The sequence below is a fragment of the Entelurus aequoreus genome, linkage group LG25, assembly GCF_033978785.1.
Source record: "Entelurus aequoreus isolate RoL-2023_Sb linkage group LG25, RoL_Eaeq_v1.1, whole genome shotgun sequence".
Lineage (NCBI taxonomy): Eukaryota > Metazoa > Chordata > Actinopteri > Syngnathiformes > Syngnathidae > Entelurus > Entelurus aequoreus.
Window position 1 is genome coordinate 18,654,813 of NC_084755.1, and position 22,589 is coordinate 18,677,401.

Genomic DNA, 22,589 nt, shown 5'->3' on the forward strand with positions numbered 1-22,589 from the left:
CTCGGGATCTTCCTCTGTCTTTTCCGGTATTCCCGTGAAGACCAGATTGTCCCTCATGCTGCTTGCCTGGAGGTCCATGGTCTTGTTTTCCCGGGTGAGTTGAGCCACTCCATCGGTGAGGGATTTTACGTACTCACAAAGAGCAGCGTTCTCTTGGGGGAGAGAGACAACCCTGTTGTTGTCCGAAGTCCAAACTCTCTCGGATGGCTTGGAATTCCTTGTAGAGCACTTCGACAAGTGCGAGGCAGCCATCCAAACAAGTCAGCCTCTTGTCGATGGAATCCAAGATATCAGTGAAGCTTGAACCCGGCAGTGACACATAGCCAGGTGAGTCTTCTAGGCGGCTCCTTTTTGACATTGGCGTCTTCGAGGGCTTCCCTTTGACAAGACGATCGAAGCACTCTTCAATATAGTCTTCGAGTTCCTCCAGATTTTAAAGGCCTACTAAAACCCACTACTACCGACCACGCAGTCTGATAGTTTATATATCAATGATGAAATCTTAACATTGCAACACATGCCAATACGACCGGGTTAGATTAGTAAAGTGCAATTTTTAATTTCCCGTGAAATATTCTGCTGAAAACGTCTTGGTATGATGACGTTTGCGCGTGACGTCACGGATTGTGCGGACATATTGGGACACCATTGTGGCCAGCTATTAAGTCGTCTGTTTTCATCGCAAAATTCCACAGTATTCTGGACATCTGTGTTGGTGAATCTTTTGCAATTTGTTTAATGAACAATGAAGACAGCAAAGAAGAAAGCTGTAGGTGGGATCGGTGTATTAGCGGCTGGCTGCAGCAACACAACCAGGAGGACTTTGAGTTGGATAGCAGACGCGCTACCGTGGGTACGCAGCTTTGGCTTCTAAACATTTGATCGCTTGTCCGTACGTGCGTGCCGCTATGTGCATGTCACGTACGTAACTTTGGGGAAATATATGTGCTGTATGAACTTTACGGAGATGAACGGTACTTTGGGCTGTGGGATTGAGTGTATAGTGCGGGTGTTTGATTTGTATTGGTGGGTTATATGGACGGGAGGGGGGAGGTGTTTGTTATGCAGGATTAATTTGTGGCATATTAAATATAAGCCTGGTTGTGTTGTGGCTAATAGAGTATATACCAGAGGTGTGGACTCGAGTCACATGACTTGGACTCGAGTCAGACTCGAGTCATGAATTTGATGACTTTAGACTCGACTTGACAAAATGTAAAGAGACTTGCAACTCGACTTAGACTTTAACATCAATGACTTGTGACTTCACTTGGACTTGAGCCTTTTGACTTGACATGACTTGCTACTTTCCCCAAAACCTAAAGCTTAAAAAGTTATTTGGGAGTGCTCCGTAGCTTTCATTTTGTACGTGTCTGTCTATCAGCGTGTGTGCTGCCTGTCAGCTGGTGTGCTGTCAGTACAACAGCCAATCAAATTAGATCTACATTGTTTTCATCACACAGCATTCAGCCAATCAAATTGCAGGACAACCAATGAACAAGAGTTGTCAAACAACGCGCCAGTGAGAAAGATTTATACCAAAGTTGGTTTCGTTCGGGTATAAAAACTACGACTTGGTCAACAAAAAACGAATTGCCGTATGCAAATCACGCAGTTCGAATATTACAGACGGAGACGCAACAACTTCCAACTTCGTTCGACATTTGAAGATGCACAGAAAACGGTAAGTTTTGAATGTAAGATAACGTTTATTGGCTAAGTAACATGACTTTTATTTGCTGTGTAGTTAAATCAGTGAGGCTGTAAACTCACTGCTAACGTCATAACCATAGACATCTTATAAGTAGACGCAGCATCAAGCGCTACTGCTTACTGGTGCAGACGAGACGCGGGGCCGCCATCTTGGAGTGGTGATCCGCTCCACTCAGTGCAATTCATTTGGCAGGAGCAATGAACTGTCAGCGCATTTAATTCATTTTACCTCACTGAAAACCACTAATTTTCACGCGCTTTTTTGTCATACGTGTAGCTATGGTAACGGACACATGTTTTATTATTCATAGTTTGCTTAACAGTAATTCTTATATGCTATAAGTGACCAGACGTCCGAGATCAAAACTGGGAATATAAGCCCAGAGAAGGGGGAAAAAAACGGCCAGCTATTTTTAAGTTGAAGAAACAATATAATTACGTTATATATACATGCGTATATCCTACATAAACAATGTATGAATACATTAGATATCTATATATCTTATAGACCGTATCTCTGTTGCTGCAGCAGCAGAGAGTTTATTCTGTCTTGACACTTTGTATTGATATTTTGTATTACATTCTTCCCTTAAATGATCATGTTTACAGTCATTGTTTTATATGTATTTTTTATGTATGTCGCTTTGGATAAAAGCGTCTGCCAAATACTTAAACATATATAAACACCTGAAAGTCTTTATATCAGCTAAAACCACCAATCTGTTTCACTACATTCAGAATAAAACCAAATGCTGTCTTACCCAACAATGTTAGTATTTGAATATTGTTACTTGAAGACTTATTCCTGGTTACAATTTTACTGTTAAGAAAGTGTTGTCTTATATTTTGCCTAAAATGAGAATGCATCATAATCAGTGGCGGCTGGTGAATTTTGTTTTAGGTGGGGCTGAAAGTTTGTAAACCAAACCCCTGTAGGGGCGTCATCCTCCCCCAGAAGATTTATTTGTGATTTTCACATACAAATATTGAAGATCTTTGCTCCTTCTCAACTCTGTGGTAATGTTATTTTCATAAAATACAACCAATAGTACATGAATGTTAAATCTTACTTGTGAAAAGTAATCCCCCGATTCCTATTTTCAACAGTCCGCTCATTTGAGCAGGAAAACGCTGAACACCAGCCCGGCATCTTTGTTTTCTACCTGTCAACTGTCAGTTTAGGCTGCTCGCCGGCTCCTCATCACCACTTCAAGATGCAATTTGCTCACGTCACAGCAACCAATACTGCGTCTACTTATAAGATGTCTATGGTTATATAGGGACGGCGTGGCGAAGTTGGTAGAGTGGCCGTGTCAGCAATCGGAGTGTTGCTGGTTACTGGGGTTCAATCCCCACCTTCTACCATCCTAGTCACGTCCGTTGTGTCCTTGGGCAAGACACTTCACCCTTGCTCCTGATGGCTGCTGGTTAGCGCCTTGCATGGCAGCTCCTGCCATCAGTGTGTGAATGTGTGTGTGAATGGGTGAATGTGGAAATACTGTCAAAGCGCTTTGAGTACCTTGAAGGTAGAAAAGCGCTATACAAGTATAACCCATTTATCATTATTATAACATCATTTCAAACACAGCAATATGTTGCGTCCACTGCAGTTTGCTACCTTATTCATACTTTTTGTCAAGTGATTTTTTTAAGCAGGGTTGCATGAGGTACCTATACATAACGTTACGTTAGTCAATGTATCACACACAGTAACATAACGTTAGACGGCGGTCAGCAGCACCGCGTATTTTAGCCACCTACAAAAAGACAAACATAGTCAAATAAAGGTCAGTTAAAATGTATACTATATTAAGAATATGTGTACATATTGCATAGGGCCCTGACATCTAAAAAGTACAACTCTGTTCATTGTTATGTTCATGTATTTGTTATGTTTTTCATGTGTACGCACACATAAACACACATACAGTATGAGATGAGATCAATGAGATAAGGTAAGAACAGAATAGAAACCGCTGTGGAACTAGTTACAATGCAATATGCCATGGAAATACAATGTTAACACTTTTGTACAAATAAGTACAGTTGCACTTGTTTTTGCAAATGTGTTTATTCTGTAAAGGAATGAGTTAAATGTTTAAAATTGTTTAAACTATTAAAATGACTGGTTAATAGTGCTATTATGAATTGCAATGTCAGTACTATTTTTTTTCCTGCTATTTCAAATGCACTTGTTTTAATAAATAAATATAGCGGTTTAAAAGCATACACAATCTGTGTAAAAATATTAGTCTGTGGTTAAAAGGACTTGAAAGGACTCAAAACTCAAAATGCAGTACTTGTGACTTGACTTGAGACTTTCCAGTCTTGACTTTGGACTTGACTCGGGACTTGCCTGTCTTGACTCGGGACTTGACTCGAGACTTGAGGGCAAAGACTTGAGACTTACTTGTGACTTGCAAAGCAATGACTTGGTCCCACCTGTGGATACTGTATATGTCTTGTGTTTATTTACTGTTTTAGTCATTCCCAGCTGAATATCAGGTCTCACCCGCCTCTCACAGCATCTTCCCTATCTGAATCGCTTCCACTGCCCTCTAGTCCTTCACTCTCACTTTCCTCATCCACGAATCGTTCATCCTCGCTCAAATTAATGGGGTAAACGTCGCTTTCTCGTCCCGAATCGCTCTCGCTGCTGCTGGCCATGATTGTAAACAATGTGCAGATGTGAGGCGCTCCACAACCTGTGACGTCACGCTACTTCCGGTACAGGCAAGGCTTTTTTATCAGCGACCAAAAGTTGCGAACTTTATCGTCTATGTTCTCTACTAAATCCTTTCAGCAAAAATATGGCAATATCGCGAAATGATCAAGTATGACACATAGAATGGACCTGCTATCCCTGTTTAAATAAGAAAATTTCATTTCAGTAGGCCTTTAATATTTTTATGTTATTTGCTTATTTTTTGCCTTGGTTTAATTTTAGCAGATGTCTGAATGAATCAGAATTGTTTGACAGCCTGGTGATCCGTTTGACTGTTTTTCCCCCCGCGTCACGTATGCTCTCTCGTGAGACTACAGCATTACTGACGCCTCCTCACAGCTTATGCGAGTTTTTCAGTGCGACTATAGACCTGAATAGACCCGCTCATTGACAGTGTGCCTTACAGTCCGAAAAATACGGTAATTGAAAAGAACACTGTGTGCCAGGTTTTATGATTACAGAGATTTTAGAAATTATACCAGTCAATTATCTTTGAGCAATTTCCATTATTTCCAATGGCAAAACAACAATTTGAAGTTAACCAGACAAATGGATCTTATTGTCCAGTGCTTAGAAGACAAACTGGAATGTTCCGCCTGCTTAAAAAAACTCCTTTCCCGCTATTCCTTCCTATAAACCCACAAATTCCTTGGCATATTTGCCCTTCTCCTCCATGCAGACTGATGCCTCAAGAATTGCTGTTGTATCAGCGTCCTAATATCCACATGGATTCATCGCAGTGTATAAACAAAACGGCTTTTATAGGATTTCTTTCAATTTGGTGAGATAAAATGACGTGAACAAACTGTATGAGGATCGGTCTGTAAATATTTGTACAGGGATAAAGTTTTGTAATAGTATTTTGAATTAAACAAATATCTAAACGGTAGCAGAGTAGAGGGTTGGGAGGGGGGTGGCAAGTGAAGAAAGAAGAAGAGGGACAAGTACTGTAAGGGATGCATCACTCAGCACTTATGATAAATCCTTCTGTGGCTTAGCTGCACCTCACTGCTCCCATCGACAACAACCAAGCGCTCACAAAGACTACTGAGGGGTATAGAAAGAGATGGAAAGACGTAATAATAATGTGAGAAAGACGGACAGACTGGACCACCAAGTAGAGGCTAAAGAAAACCAGTCGATTGCGTCCACCAATGGCTCGCACAGGAACCTCTTGACTTGAGTATTGTGAGTATAGAGTTAATCAAAAGTGTGTTAAGGTGGCAGGCAGGGGGGCATATTATGGAGCTGCACAAGGGGCCCAGCTCAACAGGGTGTCCTGTATTGAGGGGGGGAACTGCTCCTCACACAACAACCATGGTTGACAGTCTGTAGTGTGTGCTGGTAGCACTTGCGAGACAACATATTGGAATTACAACAATGAAGTCTAATGCACAGTTGAAAGGGAATGTTGGCAGTGAGGCTACCACGTTGTGTCCTACCTCTGTGATGATGAAGAAGTCATCACCAGGATCGCCTTGCACCACGATCTTCTCACCGTCTTCGAACTGGACTGGTTCCAAAGCATCAGCGACAGTCAGACGCTCCCATTTATCCAAAGACTCTGTGAATGGATCACACACAATAATAATTTTAACAATGATATGCACAGATGGCAAGTAATAGATGATAGCATAAAATACTAGAAAGATTATATTGTTAATTTCTACTTCAGGTTTATTTGGTACATTGCATTACATTTACTAGCGGATCTCTGAGTGAACAGGTCAGTGATGTGTGTAAGTGACAGGAAGAAAAGCTCAGACTCACTAAGGGTGAAGTCATTTGGCAGTGGTCAAACTTTTCCAGACTTTTTTTCTAAGAAAACAATATGCCATGTTATATTCGGGTCAATATGGTTACAAGTTAATTTGGAATTTTAAATGTTTTTTTTTAGCTTCACAAAGAATCTTCTTATGTGATAGTTTCTGCTTGGTTAGAGCATAGTTTTGTACTGTAGTCCTGTACTATCCATCCATCCATTTTCTTTTGCTTGTCCCTTTTGGGGTCGGGGGGAGCTGGAGCCTATCGAAGCTGCATTCGGGCGGAAGGCTGGGTACACTCTGGAAAAGTTAGTACTATATTATGTGTAAGTAAATTAATAGATACCTGGAAAAACCTTTGCAACTTATTTATGAATGAGAACTGGATTCTACAGGTATGTTTGCCAAATGACATTTTTAATGCCACTTAAAACTGTTTATGCAATATCCTATTGCAGAGAGTTATTATATATAGTCAAAAGCTAACAACTGTCTGTATGGACAAAATTGTAAGCATTTGACATTTATGATATTGAATAGTTAAAAAGTTTACATTAACTTTCATCTGAGAATGTTTTTTTTTTTTTTTTACAGTAGCAGCAGCTGACAGTTATGGCGATGACAGCAGAAGTTGCTTTGTTGGTCACTCCAAAATAAATTTCACATTATTAACTGCTGCCTCCCTTTAAAGGCCTACTGAAATGAAATTTTCTTATTCAAACGGGAATAGCAGGTCCATTCTATGTGTCATACTTGATCATTTCGCGATATTGCCATATTTTTGCTGAAAGGATTTAGTAGAGAACATCGACGATAAAGTTCGCAACTTTTGGTCGCTGATAAAAAAGCCTTGCCTGTACCGGAAGTAGCGTGACGTCACAGGTTGTGGAGCGCCTCACATCTGCACATTGTTTACAATCATGGCCAACAGCAGCGAGAGCGATTTGGACCGAGAAAGCGACGTTTACCCCATTAATTTGAGCGAGGATGAAAGATTTGTGGATGAGGAAAGTGAGAGTGAAGGATTAGAGGGCAGTGGAAGCGATTCAGATAGGGAAGATGCTGTGAGAGGCGGGTGGGACCTGATATTCAGCTGGGAATGACTAAAACAGTAAATAAACACAAGACATATATATACTCTATTAGCCACAACACAACCAGGCTTATATTTAATATGCCACAAATTAATCTGCATAACAAACACCTCCCCCGTCCCGTCCATATAACCCACCAATACAAATCAAACACCCGCACAACACACTCAATCCCACAGCCCAAAGTACCGTTTACCTCCGTAAAGTTCATACAGCACATATATTTCCCCAAAGTTACGTACGTGACATGCACATAGCCGCACGCACGTACGGGCAAGCGATCAAATGTTTGCAAGCCAAAGCTGCTAACTCACGGTAGCACGTCTGCTATCCAACTCAAAGTCCTCCTGGTTGTGTTGCTGCAGCCAGCCGCTAATACACCGATCCCACCTACAGCTTTCTTCTTTGCTGTCTTCATTGTTCATTAAACAAATTGCAAAAGATTCACCCACACAGATGTCCAGAATACTGTGGAATTTTGCGATGAAAACAGACGACTTAATAGCTGGCCACAATGCTGTCCCAATATGTCCACACAATCCGTGACGTCACGCGCAAACGTCATCATACCGAGACGTTTTCAGCAGAATATTTCGCGGGAAATTTAAAATTGCACTTTACTAATCTAACCCGGCCGTATTGGCATGTGTTGCAATCTTAAGATTTCTTTATTGATATATAAACTATCAGACTGCGTGGTCGGTAGTAGTGGGTTTCAGTAGGCCTTTAATGGCCGACTTGTAAGTAGCATGTGTGATTTCACCGCATTGATGCCCATTGAGCAAAGTTAGGAGGTCTTTTTGCACTGCAGCGGAACGCCTCTCTGGGTTTACCATCGACAAGCTTTAACCAGGTTTTGAAAAGTTAGCCAGCCAGCCAAATTTGCTGAAATGTTAATTTTCCCGTTTTCTCAACATGTATTCATTTGCACGTTCACAGACAAACTATTAAAGGGGATCTGAAGTTTTTAAACAATGTTGCATATCATTCACAATCCTTATGTAAGACAAGAAGAACACGTTTTTTTTGTTTTTTTAATGCGTTTTAAGTTGTAAATAAAAAATCCCAACTATCCAAATGACGTCAATGGGAGCCTCTCTATACCACCCACAAAACCATTTAAATAAGAATTTGTTGATCAATATAAAATACCCAGAAGTCATTTTTTAAATGTTATCTCTTTAAAAAATGCTGTAAAAATGAATATCCTCTGAAAATATGCCTTTAAATAGCCTTAAACTGGAGGATACATTTTTTAATCAAGATACAATTTAAAAATGTGTTAAAAGGTTATATGGAATAATAAATGAGAAACATACTAGGAATGCAACTGATGCATGTGTTCGGAAACGGATGACTGATTTAAACATTTTAGAAAAAGACATGTCATAGAATGAATTTTTGCATCCTATGCATTAAACATAAGGTAAGTCAATTAAACATCTTGAGTATATTGTATTTTACACCCTTTCAGTTGTTTAAAATGGGTACAGTAGATAGCAAGTTATGTATAGTGTCAGTCAGCTGAAGGAACTCTAATTCATTTACTGTGGGAATGTCAGAAAATAAGAGTCGTGGTCTTGTGAGAATTGTCTTGTCTGTCCATCCTAGACCACCGCAGGTCACGTGAGGTGCGTCTCGAGAGCTGCTAATGTTAGCCAAGGTAGCTCATGTGTGTTGAACTGGAGACGACTAAAACAAAGGAGTCGTGTATGAAAGAAGTTCAGCTTCCTCATTAACATGACATGGTGCCATAGCTAAGGACTCCACGCCTACAGTGACCAGAGAATGGCAAAGTTTGGGCCCCGAGAGCCGTTTGATTTTGCTGTATTGAGGCAGTGCTTTTCATGCTTTCGTACCGCACCTTACAAGACCTCTCGTATCCAGTTTGAAAGCTGTAGCCGAAGAAAAGAAACACAGACAGACGTAGCAATGTATCAATGACAGAAAAGTTAAAGGCCTACTGAAATGATTTTTTTTTATTTAAACGGGAATAGCAGATCCATTCTATGTGTCATACTTGATCATTTCGCGATATTGCCATATTTTTGCTGAAAGGATTTAATAGAGAAAATCGACGATAAAGTTTGCAACTTTTGGTCGCTGATAAAAAAAAGCCTTGCCTGTACCGGAAGTAGCGTGACGTCACAGGAGCTAGTATTCCTCACAATTCCCCATTGTTTACAATGGAGCGAGAGAGATTCGGACCGAGAAAGTGATGATTACCCCATTCATTTGAGCGAGGATGAAAGATTCGTAGATGAGGAACGTTACAGTGAAGGACTTGAGAGACAGTGATTGACGTATCTTTTTTCGCTCTGACCGTAACTTAGGTACAAGCTGGCTCATTGGATTCCACACTCTCCTTTTTTTATTGTGGATCACGGATTTGTATGTTAAACCACCTCGGATACTATATCCTCTTGAAAATGAGAGTCGAGAACGCGAAATGGACATTCAGTGCCTTTTATCTCCACGACAATACATCGGCGAAAGCTTTAGCTACGAGCTAACGTGATAGCATCGTGCTTTAACTGCATATAGAAACAAAAAAATAAAGGATAGAAGGAAGGATAGATAGAAAATCAACAATACTATTAAACCGTGGACATGTAAATACACGGTTAATGCTTTCCAGGCTGGCGAAGGTTAACAATGCTGTGCTAACGACGCCATTGAAGCTAACTTAGCAACTTAGCAACGGGACCTCACAGAGCTATGCTAAAAACATTAGCTCTCCACCTACGCCAGCCAGCCCTCATCTACTCATCAACACCCGTGCTCACCTGCGTTCCAGCGATCGGCAGAAGGACGAAGGACTTCACCCGATGCGTTTGGCGGCCCGGAGACGTAGGAAGTCAAGGTGAGGTCGGCGGCTAGCACGGCTAGCGCAGCTAGCGCGGCTAGCGCTCCAACAAAGTCCTCCTGGTTGTGTTGCTGTAGTCCGCTGCTAATACACCGATCCCACCTACAACTGTCTTCTTTGCAGCCTTCATTGTTCATTAAACAAATTGCAAAAGATGTCCAAAATACTGTGGAATTATGAAATGAAAACAGAGCTTTTTGTATAGGATTCTACGGGTACCATAACTTCCGTTACTCTGACTTCGTCACGCGCATACGTCATCATACCGCGACGTTTCAGCCGGATATTTCCCGGGAAGTTTTAAAAGTCACTTTATAAGTTAACCCGGCCGTATTGGCATGTGTTGCAATGTTAAGATTTCATCATTGATATATAAACTATCAGACTGCGTGGTCGGTAGTAGTGGGTTTCAGTAGGCCTTTAATGAGTTCATTTTCATTCACCGTTTGATTGATTGACTTACAACTATCGGCCCTGTCCTACGGTTGTATACATTTTTTTTAATGCCTCCGGACATCGAATGTAATGCCATTGAAGGCCTTCATTTTCGCAAAATCCATTTAATGACTTTCAATGCGTTTTAATGCCCCGCGGAAGCCCTGGTGAAGTGTTACGTTCTGCTAATATAGCTTGTAATAATTCCATTCACAGTCCAAAGGCACAATGCAAACACCATACGATGATCCGGCAACCAGCTGAAGCCACGGGTACTTTGAAAGCACGCTAAATGGGATCTAACTTGGCTGAGCTTTAGCACTCTAAACAGAACATAAAGGCGCAGTCTTTGGTGCAAAACCTAACTTCGAAGTATATCCTGGATAAATGTAACTGATTGATTCATGGATTATTTATTGTAAAATGCATGGTTTTAGAAGAATAGAGCTTGTGTTGTTGCAGTGATGCCCGTGTTGCTGGAAAATAGTCCAGCCCAAAAGTAATACTATGATTAACGCTTACTACCATTTCCTACTAAATAAGAGCCAGTGGAAACAGCTGTCTTTCCAAAGTTCCATCCACAAATACAGTGGTTAGCAGGGTATAATTCTTGAGGATGTTTGTTTGCACCCATAAAACCAAAAATACACAGGCGCTTGCACATCTTCAGTGGTTGAAAGGTTCTGACTGAAGGAGCGCAAAGAATACAAGCTCATCTATCTTTCACAGTTCAAATGATGATTGTTGCCTAACCTAAACAGTTTGTGTGGAATGTGTGTTATGTGCAGTGAAAAGACTTCAGCTTTAGCTTTGTCTGTATTTAACTTAAAGGAGTTGGAGGCGTCAAAGTAGAAAGGAATCTCTTTGTCTCACACTATTGTCCCTCCCAATGTGCTTGGTAACTGATCCCCATGTGTGTGCGTCTATCTGTGTGTACGTGTAAATTGTGTATGTGCCGGATTAACTAAGGTGAAGTCTAGCGGGGTTAGGGGGTGTCCAGTGTCCCCTCGAGTGGGGCCGCGGCGTCTGCCAGCCCCAGATGGATGTCTTGTGTCTGGCAAGCTGCAACAGCAGGTCCCATATAGGTGATCCTTAACAGCCCCACCAGGTAACACGATACACAATTGTGGTGGCTAAAGAACCGACATTTCATGCTTGGTGGGGCCTGCGCCTACATGGTACGCACACGGGGAATTGCCTGTCGGGACGTCGTGCGCTTTTGTGCGCGTGTGTTTGTGTGTGACCAAGCGCAGGTTGTCCCACTCCCCCCCTCCGCCCCCTTCCAAAACCACTTCAGTCCGCAACATCAAGGGGCTTGTACCCAATTTCGTGGCTATCTGAAAAATCAAAGACAAACAAAAACACCCCCCTGCCTCTCACCCGTCCTCCCAATTCAGAGGAAAGAGGAATGAAGAGGGGCAAAGCACTTTGGCAAGCCAGGGACGGGCGTTTTGAATGCAGGCCTTGACAGGCTGTGTGAGAAAGGAAGTGAATGAAAGGGAGCAGGATCTTGCAGGGATGTTCTAGAACATGCATTGAGTGTATGGGTTTAGTCAGCCAGCTAATAACTCTGCACAGGGGGCACGGCCTCCGTCTATACACATGATCAGGTGGAGAGGGAACGAGATGTCGGTTCTAATTGCGTTTTTAAAATGTCTAAATACATCTCATTTGACATTGCTTTGAATCCCGATTCCAATTGAAAAGAGAATAGTCTGAGCTTAACCTCCAATTCTTTTGCTTGTCCTCAGTGTACAACCCAGCGTGTGTGACAAAACGCGGCAGTGTTTATACTGGCTAATCGACTGTGTATTTAATTGCCTGCCCTCTGGACTCGAACGCAGCAGACACGTGCAGACACATTCATGTTGCAGTTAGGTAAAACACGTATACATTCCACAGCTTCATTACATGATATACAGTACTGTGTATAGCGCTTACATGCACAAACTGTACACTTACCAAGGATGGATACTTTGCTGAGGAACTCTTCATACATCTTTCTCTTCCTTAGAGTGCTGCCCTGTAAAAGACAGGAGTGAAATATATTAACATTAGGAATGTTCAAATCAAGGAGTTATGCTACCGATTCTGATACCAATCATCCATGAGTAAGATCGGCCGATACCAATACCGATAGTGATCATATGCATTAACAGTAAATCTGTCATTTTATTTACGGTGAGTCCTGTGAATTATTCTCTCAATTTGTAAACATTAAAAGTAATTTTGCAAAAACAAAAATATCGATCTAATCACTCTAGTATCAATCATACACGGATACTACCCTTGGTGTCTGGGTAGGTAGGTCTTTATTGTCGTTGCAAAAGTACAACTAAACTTTGTTTTCAGCACAAACCCGTTCAAGATTGAGTTTGAGTTTGAGTTTATTTCGAACATGCAAGCATACAACATGATACATCACAATTTCCAGTTTCTCTTTTCAACATGTTCGAAAAGGAGTAGGAAGAAGCAGAGCTTATTTAATCCTACCCCTTTTCTTTTACATAACAGTTGCTAAACTTTTTTGTTCACTTCCTGTTCTCAATTTATTCACAATGTACTCCATAAGTAATCACAATAAAAATAAATAGATAAATAATAATTGGTGAAGTAAGTTACATTTCATATGATGAGATAAGTAAGATTATTTTGAGAGTGAAAGAATGGATGAATTAAATAAATTCAGAATGTTTATCATGGTTCTTCTTCTTTGTACTTTGTAAACACTTTAAGTTTGAAGAGTTTCTTCAAGTGGATCATATTAGTACATTGTTTGATTGCTTTGCTTAATCCATTCCATAATTTAATTCCACATACTGATATACTGAAGGCTTTAAGTGTTGTACGTGCATACAAATGTTTTAAATTACATTTTTCTCTAAGATTATATTTCTCCTTAGACAAACAGATTAGACAAACAGTGTACAGGGTTACAGATCAGGAACGCTGATGGGTCACCACAAGGCGCCTCGTAAAAGATGGAAAAAAGGTAAACGATGAGTAAAAAAATACAATCTAGACTGGGCTCCTAAGGGGGCCCAGTCTGGAGTGGGAAAAGACCTCCATAGCAAAGCACATACTGTATACATATTCAGTGTTTCCCATAAACTGCCAACATACCTGTGGCGGTGGGGGCGTGGCTATGGGTGTGGTCACCATGACATCATCGAGTAATTTGCATAATTTACTACAATGATATGATTTTCTCTAAAAAAGCTCAAAAAATGTATACTTACTAATTAATAATAACAGTTTTGTTTTAAACGTCCATCCATCCATCCATTTTACAATATAATTACAACACTTTATGTACATATTTATATACAGATTTGAACAATAAGTTATTCACTGAAATATATTTATTAATCGTGGTTGTTACAAAAAATATATCTTATAAAATATAAAAGCTAAAATGTCTCTTAAAGCTCTGACCCTTTAATTAGTGCATACAAAATAATTTTACTTTAGCCTACTACTACAACCATATTATTTACCAGCAACATAAAGTGAAACAGAGGCAGAGGTGTCCTGCCACAGTCAGTAACAAATAAACAGAAAACAGTAGTGGTCAAATACAAATAAGGCAACAAGAGAAGTATCCTACACTTCTCTTTTGTAAAGTAAATCTGAACAGCCTATATGGGCATCTACATCAACTATATGATTTGCCTGAGAAGCTGGACAGGACAAAAAAATAATAAAACATTTATTTATTTATTCAATTTTTTAAATTTTTGGTGGACGTAATTCTTTCGTGGCGGGCCACCACAAATAAATGAATGTGTGGGAAACACTGATATTACAACATACATCTCGAGACTTGCAACAGAAGGGAGGGGGTGGGGGCTACGGTGGCGGGCTGCAGCTCTTCAGGCGCTGCCCAGCAATCCATCACCCCTCAGGGATTTTGTGTCGAGGGCGTTGGATGGGGAGTGGGGTATGTGTGTGTGGCGTATATTTTTTGTGGATGCATGTGTGTGTGTGAGCCTGCCGCGTGTCTCTGTTCCACGGCTTAGGTGTTCTTGCCAGTCAGTCCAAAGTCAACAACAACAGGTGTGTATCCATGAGGGACAAGAAAGGAGTTTGTTGTATCTTCACCGCACTGTCCTTCGGGAGAGTCTCGAAGCCAGGGAAACAATCCAAATTAGAATATTTTGTATGCGAGTGAAAATAAAATTTGCTTTTCACTCTAAAATTGTCTATGACTGGTCCTCAAATTCATCCTGCGGGTCTACACCACTAAAGTCTAAATCCTCTTACGTGTTCCCTACTGACTGCAACAATGCTGACTCACCAAAGGTTGTTGTATTATCCTCCCTGTAGACCAGTGATTCTCAAACTTGTTTCACCAAGTACCACCTCAGAAAACACTCAACTCTTTAAGTACTACCATAATGACCAACATTAAAATACAGTAGCATAGCAGGCCTAAATATTCATTAAAAACAAGGCAGAGGTTTAATTAACAAGTACATTTAATAATTTTGGCTACTGTAACATGACTCACAGTTTTAACAGTAACATTGTTTGAATATTTAATTAAGTGATTACTTGGCATACCACTCTATAGAGCCCACGTTACACAAGTCACTGCTTTTTAAATATTCTCATTAATATACTTGTTAATTTCATATTGTTAATAGCGACTTACTTTCTGCTGTAATGCTATTAGCATACTTGCTCCTGGCCTGCCCTTGGTGTGTTACATGTTTAGCCTCGTTCTCCAGTGATACTTGATATTTGATACTTAAAGGTGCTGTTTGCAATTTTCTCACTGTAACATTTTTCAAGGCAAAACATATAACAAGACCAACACCAGCTAGCTTGTGTTACCATTGGTGGTTTAACAGAACACATTTGTTTGACAATTGTCTATATTTTTCCCAATTACAATATTTATGTAATTTTTTTTTTTACCGGCCTAAATAAAATGATTTGTGTTTACGGCGGTCGCTCACCCGGTCTTGTCAACACGTATTTGCAGAAAGCATGTGCACGCATAAAAAAGCAGTCCAACAATTTGCAGTCATGTTGTTGTACCGATAGAATATACATTCAATGACAGTTAACGCTAGCTATCCAAATTGCTATTATTAGCTAACAACACCTAAAGCTAATGCACGTGCATGTGTTACGTACGTACGTAATGAGGTATATACTGTGTAAAATACATTGGAAAGTTGACACTCTCTAGGCATCTGTGTAAATGTTGCAAACAGCCCCTTTAAGGCAGTGTTTTTCAACCACTAGTGTGCACAGTCTGGTGTGCCGTGGGAGATTATCTAATTTCACCTATTTGGGTTAAAAATATTTTTTGCAAACCAGTAATTATAGTCTGCAAATGATGGGTTGTTGTTGAGTGTCGGTGCTGTCTAGAGCTCGGTAGAGTAACCGTGTAATACTCTTCCATATCAGTAGGGGGCAGCCGGTAGCTAATTGCGTTGTAGATGTCGGAAACAGCGGGTGGCAGTGTGCAGGTCCAAAAATAAACAAAAGGTGAGTGCCCCCGAGAAAAGGCATTGAAGCTTAGGGAAGGCTATGCAGAACAAAACTAAAACTGAACTGGCTATAAAGTAAAGAAAAACAGAATGCTGGACAACAGCAAAGACTTACTGTGGAGCAAAGACGGTGTCCGAACATGACATGAAAATCAACAATGTCCCCACAAAGAAGGATTAAAAACAACTGAAGTATTCTTGATTGCTAAAACAAAGTAGATGCGGGAAATATCGCTCAAAGGAAGACATGAAACTGCTACAGGAAAATACCAAAAAAAGAGAAAAAGCCACCAAAATAGGAGCGCAAGACAAGAACTAAAAACACTACACAGGAAAACAGCAAAAAATTTCAAAATAAGTCACTACTTTGAGACATGAGCTATATTGATGTATGGTTGGTTATGGTTTAAAGTCATATCCAACAATTGCAACAACGAATTTTTACTGTTAACTGAGTTTCGTTTTTTAATGAGTTCTACTGGTGGTGAGCCTCTGCATTTTTTAAACGCAAAAAATGTTCCTTGGCTCAAAAAAGGTTGAAAAACCCTGCTTTAAGGTACTAACAAATGCATTTTATTTGCAGTAACAAAAATTATTATTATTAACTTAGATGAGCGGCTCCACACTGTGTATAGGAGACACATACTCAAATCAAATCAAATCAACTTTATTTATAAAGCACATTTAAAATTTACTACAGGGGTAGCCAAATTGCTGTACAATGGGCAGGTTAAAAGATAATACGAGAACCGAGCAAACACAACACAACACAAACAGAACACGATAAAAAATAAATAAATAAAACATAAAAACAGGTTCACAGCAGGTGTATTATGGGGCGCTATTGCAGGATGGATATCACTCAGTGTTAAAAGCCATGGCATAAAAGTATGTTTTTAAGAGAGATTTAAAAACAGGAAGAGAGGAGGCTTGTCTAACACTCAGAGGTAGGTCGTTCCAGAGCTTGGGAGCAGCAGCGGCGAAAGCTCTGTCACCTCTAAGCTTCAGCCTTGTGTCAGTGACCGTCAGTAGCAGCTGATCGGCTGATCTTAGGGATCGGGTGGGGCAGTAAGGCTGAAGGTAATTAGCTGTCAGCTTGTCAGCCGGGAGATTATAAATAAATAAAGAATTCCACCTGAAAAGCTTCAAAAATTAGTCTCCTCATTTCCCAAATGTCAACTGAGGGGTTGTTAAAAGGAAAGGCCATGTAACACAGTGGTAAAAATGCCCCTGTGCCAACTTGTTTGCGATGTGTTGCCATTAAATTCTAAGTTAATGATTATTTGCACAAAAAAAAAAAAAGTTTCTCAGTTCGAACATTAAAAATCTTGTCTTTGCAGTCTATTCAAATGAATATAAGTTGAAAAGGATTTGCAAATCATTGTATTCTGTTTTTATTTACAAATTACACAACGTGCCAACTTTACTGGTAGTGGGGTTTGTACATCATGCTTGTCATTAAGTTTTACTATATATGGCCCTATTTTTTTTTTCTTCTCAGGATGATTAGTCCGGCATAACAACACAATCAGGACGGGTAAATGACACTGCAAATATGAGACAAAATAATTATGAAACAGCAGAGTAATCTATAAATATATACAGTATAACTTAAAGGGCAGGTGCTTTTGACCTGAGTTCAGTGTGTGTGTGTGTGTGTGTGTGTGTGCGTGTGTGTGTGTGTGTGTGTGTGTGTGTGTGGCCCATCCCACCCACCAGGCAGGGGATTTCCCCCTCCCTGTCGCTGCCACGCACATCAGGTTCTTCTTGACAAGTCTAAACCCAAAAAAATCTTTCTCCAACTTGCTTCCCGCATGTCATTCACAGAACCACTAGCTGGAACATCAAAGGAAAAAAAACAGCAAGGTTTGTCAGTCTTAAATGAAAATAGTACATTGTTGGTCAAGGTGTGCTATATAAAATGTTATATACTGTTTCTCACTTTTGGCTTTTCCCTGTCAGGGGTCGCCATTGTGATTTTATCGCATCAACAGTTTCAGCTTAGTTTTTACGCCGGATGCCCTACCAAAGGCAACACTTTAAGGGAATCGAACCCCATGCCCTTTGTTTGCCATGAAAAGCAAAATGTACCATCACACCACTAAAGTTTTTTAATTCTATATACTGTAATTTCAAATGTTTCCTAGGAGGGTTATAAGGGTATGTCCTCAAATGAGTAGTTGCAAACAAAATGTCAAATGTAAGTTCTTAAAACTTTTAGTTCCTCTAGCGGTTACGGACAAAGCACCTTCAAGTTTCCTCTTTGAGGTGGCATCGTCAAAGAGTTGAGGTGTGGCAGGATGCCAAACTAAACCAACTGGACCTTATCGCCTGTCACTTTTATCTCCGGTCCAGTTTTGCAAATCACCTTCAATCATCTCTTGTCTTCTTTTGTCTTTTGCATAAGTTGCCGGCTTTGTGTGCAGGTGTGGATATCAAGATGGTTCAGTAAAGTGGGTATTGTCAGTGAGCAGTAGCCACACAATAGAGCGGGTGCTTTTATCACCTTAGTATAATCCGGACATAAACATTAGACTGTGGCTTTTTCTCTAACTTTATTGTCAGGTTAGATTCTATGTGCATGTAAGAATAGGACTACACACTAATATAAAAAACATGACATTTTTTAATGGAAAAAATTAAAATAAAAAAGCAAATGTCTGCGACATGCAGCTGTCCAAACACCCAAAGTAACAACAATTAGAACATACTTAAAATACCATCTAAACAGCCTTGTTCTTTTTTCATCTTTTTCCAAGATGGCACTGCTGTAATGGCTGCTGGTGGCAGGAGCTCTGTGCTCTTGTGTCATCCTTTTGTGTTCCTCAAGTTTCCCTCTTGTTTTCATGTCAGTGTTTCCCACACATTCATTCATTTGTGGCGGCCCGCCACGAAAGAATTACGTCCGCCACAAATAAAATAAAATAAAATATTTATTTTTATTTTTTTATTAATTTTTTTGTCCTGTCCAGCTTCTCAGGCAAATCATATAGTTGATGTAGATGCCCATATAGGCGGTTCAGATTTACTTTACAAAAGAGAAGTGTAGGATACTTCTCTTGTTGCTTTATTTGTATTTGACCACTACTGTTTTCTGTTTATTTGTTACTGACTGTGGCAGGACACCTCTGCCTCTGTTTCACTTTATGTTGCTGGTAAATAATATGGTTGTAGTAGTAGGCTAAAGTTAAATTATTTAGTATGCACTAATTAAAGGGGCTGAGCTTTAAGAGACATTTTAGCTTTTATATTTTATAAGATATATTTTTTGTAAGAACCGCAATTAATAAATATATTTCAGTGAATAACTTATTGTTCAAATCTGTACATAAATATGTACATAAAGTGTTGTAATTATATTGTAAAATGGATGGATGGACGTTTAAAACAAAACTGTTATTATTAATTAGTAAGTATACATTTTTTTAGCCTTTTTAGAGAAAATCATATTGTAGTAAATTATGCAAATTACTCGATGATGTCATGGTGACCACGCCCATAGCCACGCCCCCACCGCCACAGGTATCTTGGCAGTTTATGGGAAACACTGCATGTGTTGTTGTTTTTTTGCCTTTTGGTTCGGGACCCTTCGAGACTGTGTGACAAAGGGTGGCACTTTCGTGACTTCTGTGGTGCTTTCTTGTGAACTTCTGGATCTGCCTCCCGGGAGTCTTTTGGCCATGGAGACCAGCTAATGCATCTCTGCCACACCAGAGACCGTTTGGAAAGACTGGAGGTGATGAGGATGAAGAGACAAGGCTGCGGAGCTAGCGCTGAGCGCCGGGACGGACAAGCTTCACAGTGTCTTGGCTGAATGAGCAGGTATCGGACACCTCGGTCTCCTTGGACGTATCCTCGCTCATCCATGCAGACTGGACACTGGCCGGGAGTTAGTGGGCGGCCGAGGGTGGAGTCGACTCTCTTGGTTGCTTTGTTGGGTCTGCTCCTGTCACTGGCCATGCTCCCCCCACCCTAGCACAACACCGCAGAGGCCACCACAGTGTATATGGGTGTTGAAATTATGTTTTTGTTTTTGTTTGGTTGCTTGCTTGCATGGTGCAATCGTGTGTGCGCAATATATATTATTGGTTAATTATTTTTTGTGAGGTGGCGACTTGTCCAGGGTGTACCCCGCCTTCCGCCCGATTGTAGCTGAGATAGGCTCCAGCGCCCCCCGCGACCCCGGAGGGAATAAGCGGTAGAAAATGGATGGGATGGATTATTTTTTGCTTTTGTTTTTTGTTGTTTTTCTTTTGTAGCTGTATGTAGAAATGGCACTGCTGGAGTGGCGGCTGGTTGCATCAGCTCTGCTCTTTAAAAGTCTTTAATGTCCTTTGTGTTCTTTGATGTTTCCTTCTCACACACATGTTTATGTGTGCTATGGCTATGAGATTTTTTTCCTTGGCCTCAGTCTGGACCCCCTCTCCAGGGGCCCAGGCTTAGACTGAATATTGTTTTACTCAAGTTTTAGGGGGATTTCCTATCTTATGCAAATGAGCCACTGCTCATCCCGCAAGTACAGGATTGTGCCAGTACCAGTACGACGATGTGACAACTCCTGAAAATGGCGGCTCTTCACATAGTCATGGGCGTAGTAAATAAAGGCAGTATTAAGGCTGAACGATTATGACAAAAATAATTTTGACTGATATTGTAATCACGATTATTCGTTCATTTGGAAACATTAGTATTTACTGTACCACCAAAACTCTAATTTAATATAGGATATGATATCAATTAGAAACAAATAAACCACAACAAGTAACATCCATCCATCCATTTTCTACCTGGAACCTATCCCAGCTGCACTTGGGCGGAAGCATAATAGTAGTTATAACACATTTAAATAACAATAGCTATATATAAAAAAAGAAAATCAGTGTTTCTGTTTTAATTCGGTTTTTTACCATTTTCACCTATTTTACCACCATAGAGTGTGTACTTTTTGTGTCAAACAAAATTGTATAAAATGTTTCTTGATTAATCGACGTGAAGTGAAGTGAATTATATTTATATAGCGCTTTTCTCTAGTGGCTCAAAGTGCTTTACATAGTGAAACCCAATATCTTATGATACTGTTTTTTTTACTGGTAATTGTATTGAGTTTGTGGACCCCAGGAAGACTAGTGGGTTGTTGTGGCAACCAGCTAATGGGGATCCTTAATAAAAATAAAAGAATCTAAGTTACATTTAAACCAGTGTGGGTGGCACTGGGATAAGGTGGGTAAAGTGTCTTGCCCAAGGACACAACGGCAGGGACTAGGATGGCGGAAGCGGGAATCGAACCTGGAACCCTCAAGTTGCTGGCATGGCCACTCTACCAACCGAGCTATGCCCCAAAATGAAACATCCTCACGGGGACGGCGTGGCGAAGTTGGTAGAGTGGCCGTGCCAGCAATCGGAGGGTTGCTGGTTACTGGGGTTCAATCCCCACCTTCTACCATCCTAGTCACGTCCGTTGTGTCCTTGGGCAAGACACTTCACCCTTGCTCCTGATGGGTGCTGGTTAGCGCCTTGCATGGCAGCTCCCGCCATCAGTGTGTGAATGTGGAAATACTGTCAAAGCGCTTTGAGTACCTTGAAGGTAGAAAAGCGCTATACAAGTATAACCCATTTATCATTATCATTTATTTATTGGTGGAATACATCTTTGGACAACTTACCCAATATTTTAGGTCAAAGCATAATCGTGTAAATGTATCAATACTTGCTTCAAGTACATTATGCTTCTATAAGGTACTTTTTTGAAACCTTTATTTTCTTAGCAAAGTCGGACCGGGTGTGGCGCACCGGGCTATTTTTGTGAAGGGTGTTGTTCTCAGCTTGACGAGTAAAGAAAGGACTTGAAGCTGTTAATAAAGAAGAGTTTATATATATTTACACGTTGATGTTTATGCTTCATTTACACAAAAAATAAGACGCTCAATGATAAATTCCATTGGCAAAAATGTGCGGGGAAATTGCGGGCATTGGACAAAGTTGCAAGGCCGTACACAATTTGCAAGGATTTGTTGAATTTGCATGAATTGGCGCGACATTGCAAATTCCTGAAGGGACTGAGTAATGCTGCACAAAGAAGGTCTACATGGATGTAGCTGATATCATTAAAGGCCTACTGAAATGATTTTTTTTTATTTAAACGGGGATAGCAGATCCATTCTATGTGTCATACTTGATCATTTCGCGATATTGCCATATTTTTGCTGAAAGGATTTAGTATAGAACAACGACGATAAAGTTCGCAACTTTTGGTCGCTGATAAAAAAAAGCCTTGCCTGTACCGGAAGTAGCGTGACGTCACAGGAGGAAGGATTCCTCACAATTCCCCGTTGTTTACAATGGAGCAAGAGAGATTCGGACCGAGAAAGCGACGATTACCCCATTAATTTGAGCGAGGATGAAAGATTTGTGGATGAGGAACGTGAAAGTGAAGGACTAGCGTGCAGTGCAGAACGTATCTTTTTTCGCTCTGACCGTAACTTAGGTACAAGG

The 22,589-nt window shown here is 40.4% G+C and overlaps 1 protein-coding gene across 5 annotated transcripts in view; it reads right to left on the reverse strand.

Annotated features, from left to right (window-relative positions):
* prkar1b (protein kinase, cAMP-dependent, regulatory, type I, beta) overlaps positions 1 to 22,589 on the reverse strand; it is a 130,192-nt gene that overhangs the window by 30,816 nt on the left and 76,787 nt on the right. For all 5 annotated transcript variants that reach the window (XM_062037226.1, XM_062037229.1, XM_062037225.1 and 2 more), the window contains 2 exons: positions 12,559 to 12,619; positions 5,881 to 6,002 (listed from right to left, as the gene is read on the reverse strand). In XM_062037226.1, the coding sequence (XP_061893210.1) occupies positions 5,881 to 6,002; positions 12,559 to 12,619 (183 nt within the window). The remainder of the gene's footprint in view (positions 1 to 5,880; positions 6,003 to 12,558; positions 12,620 to 22,589) is intronic.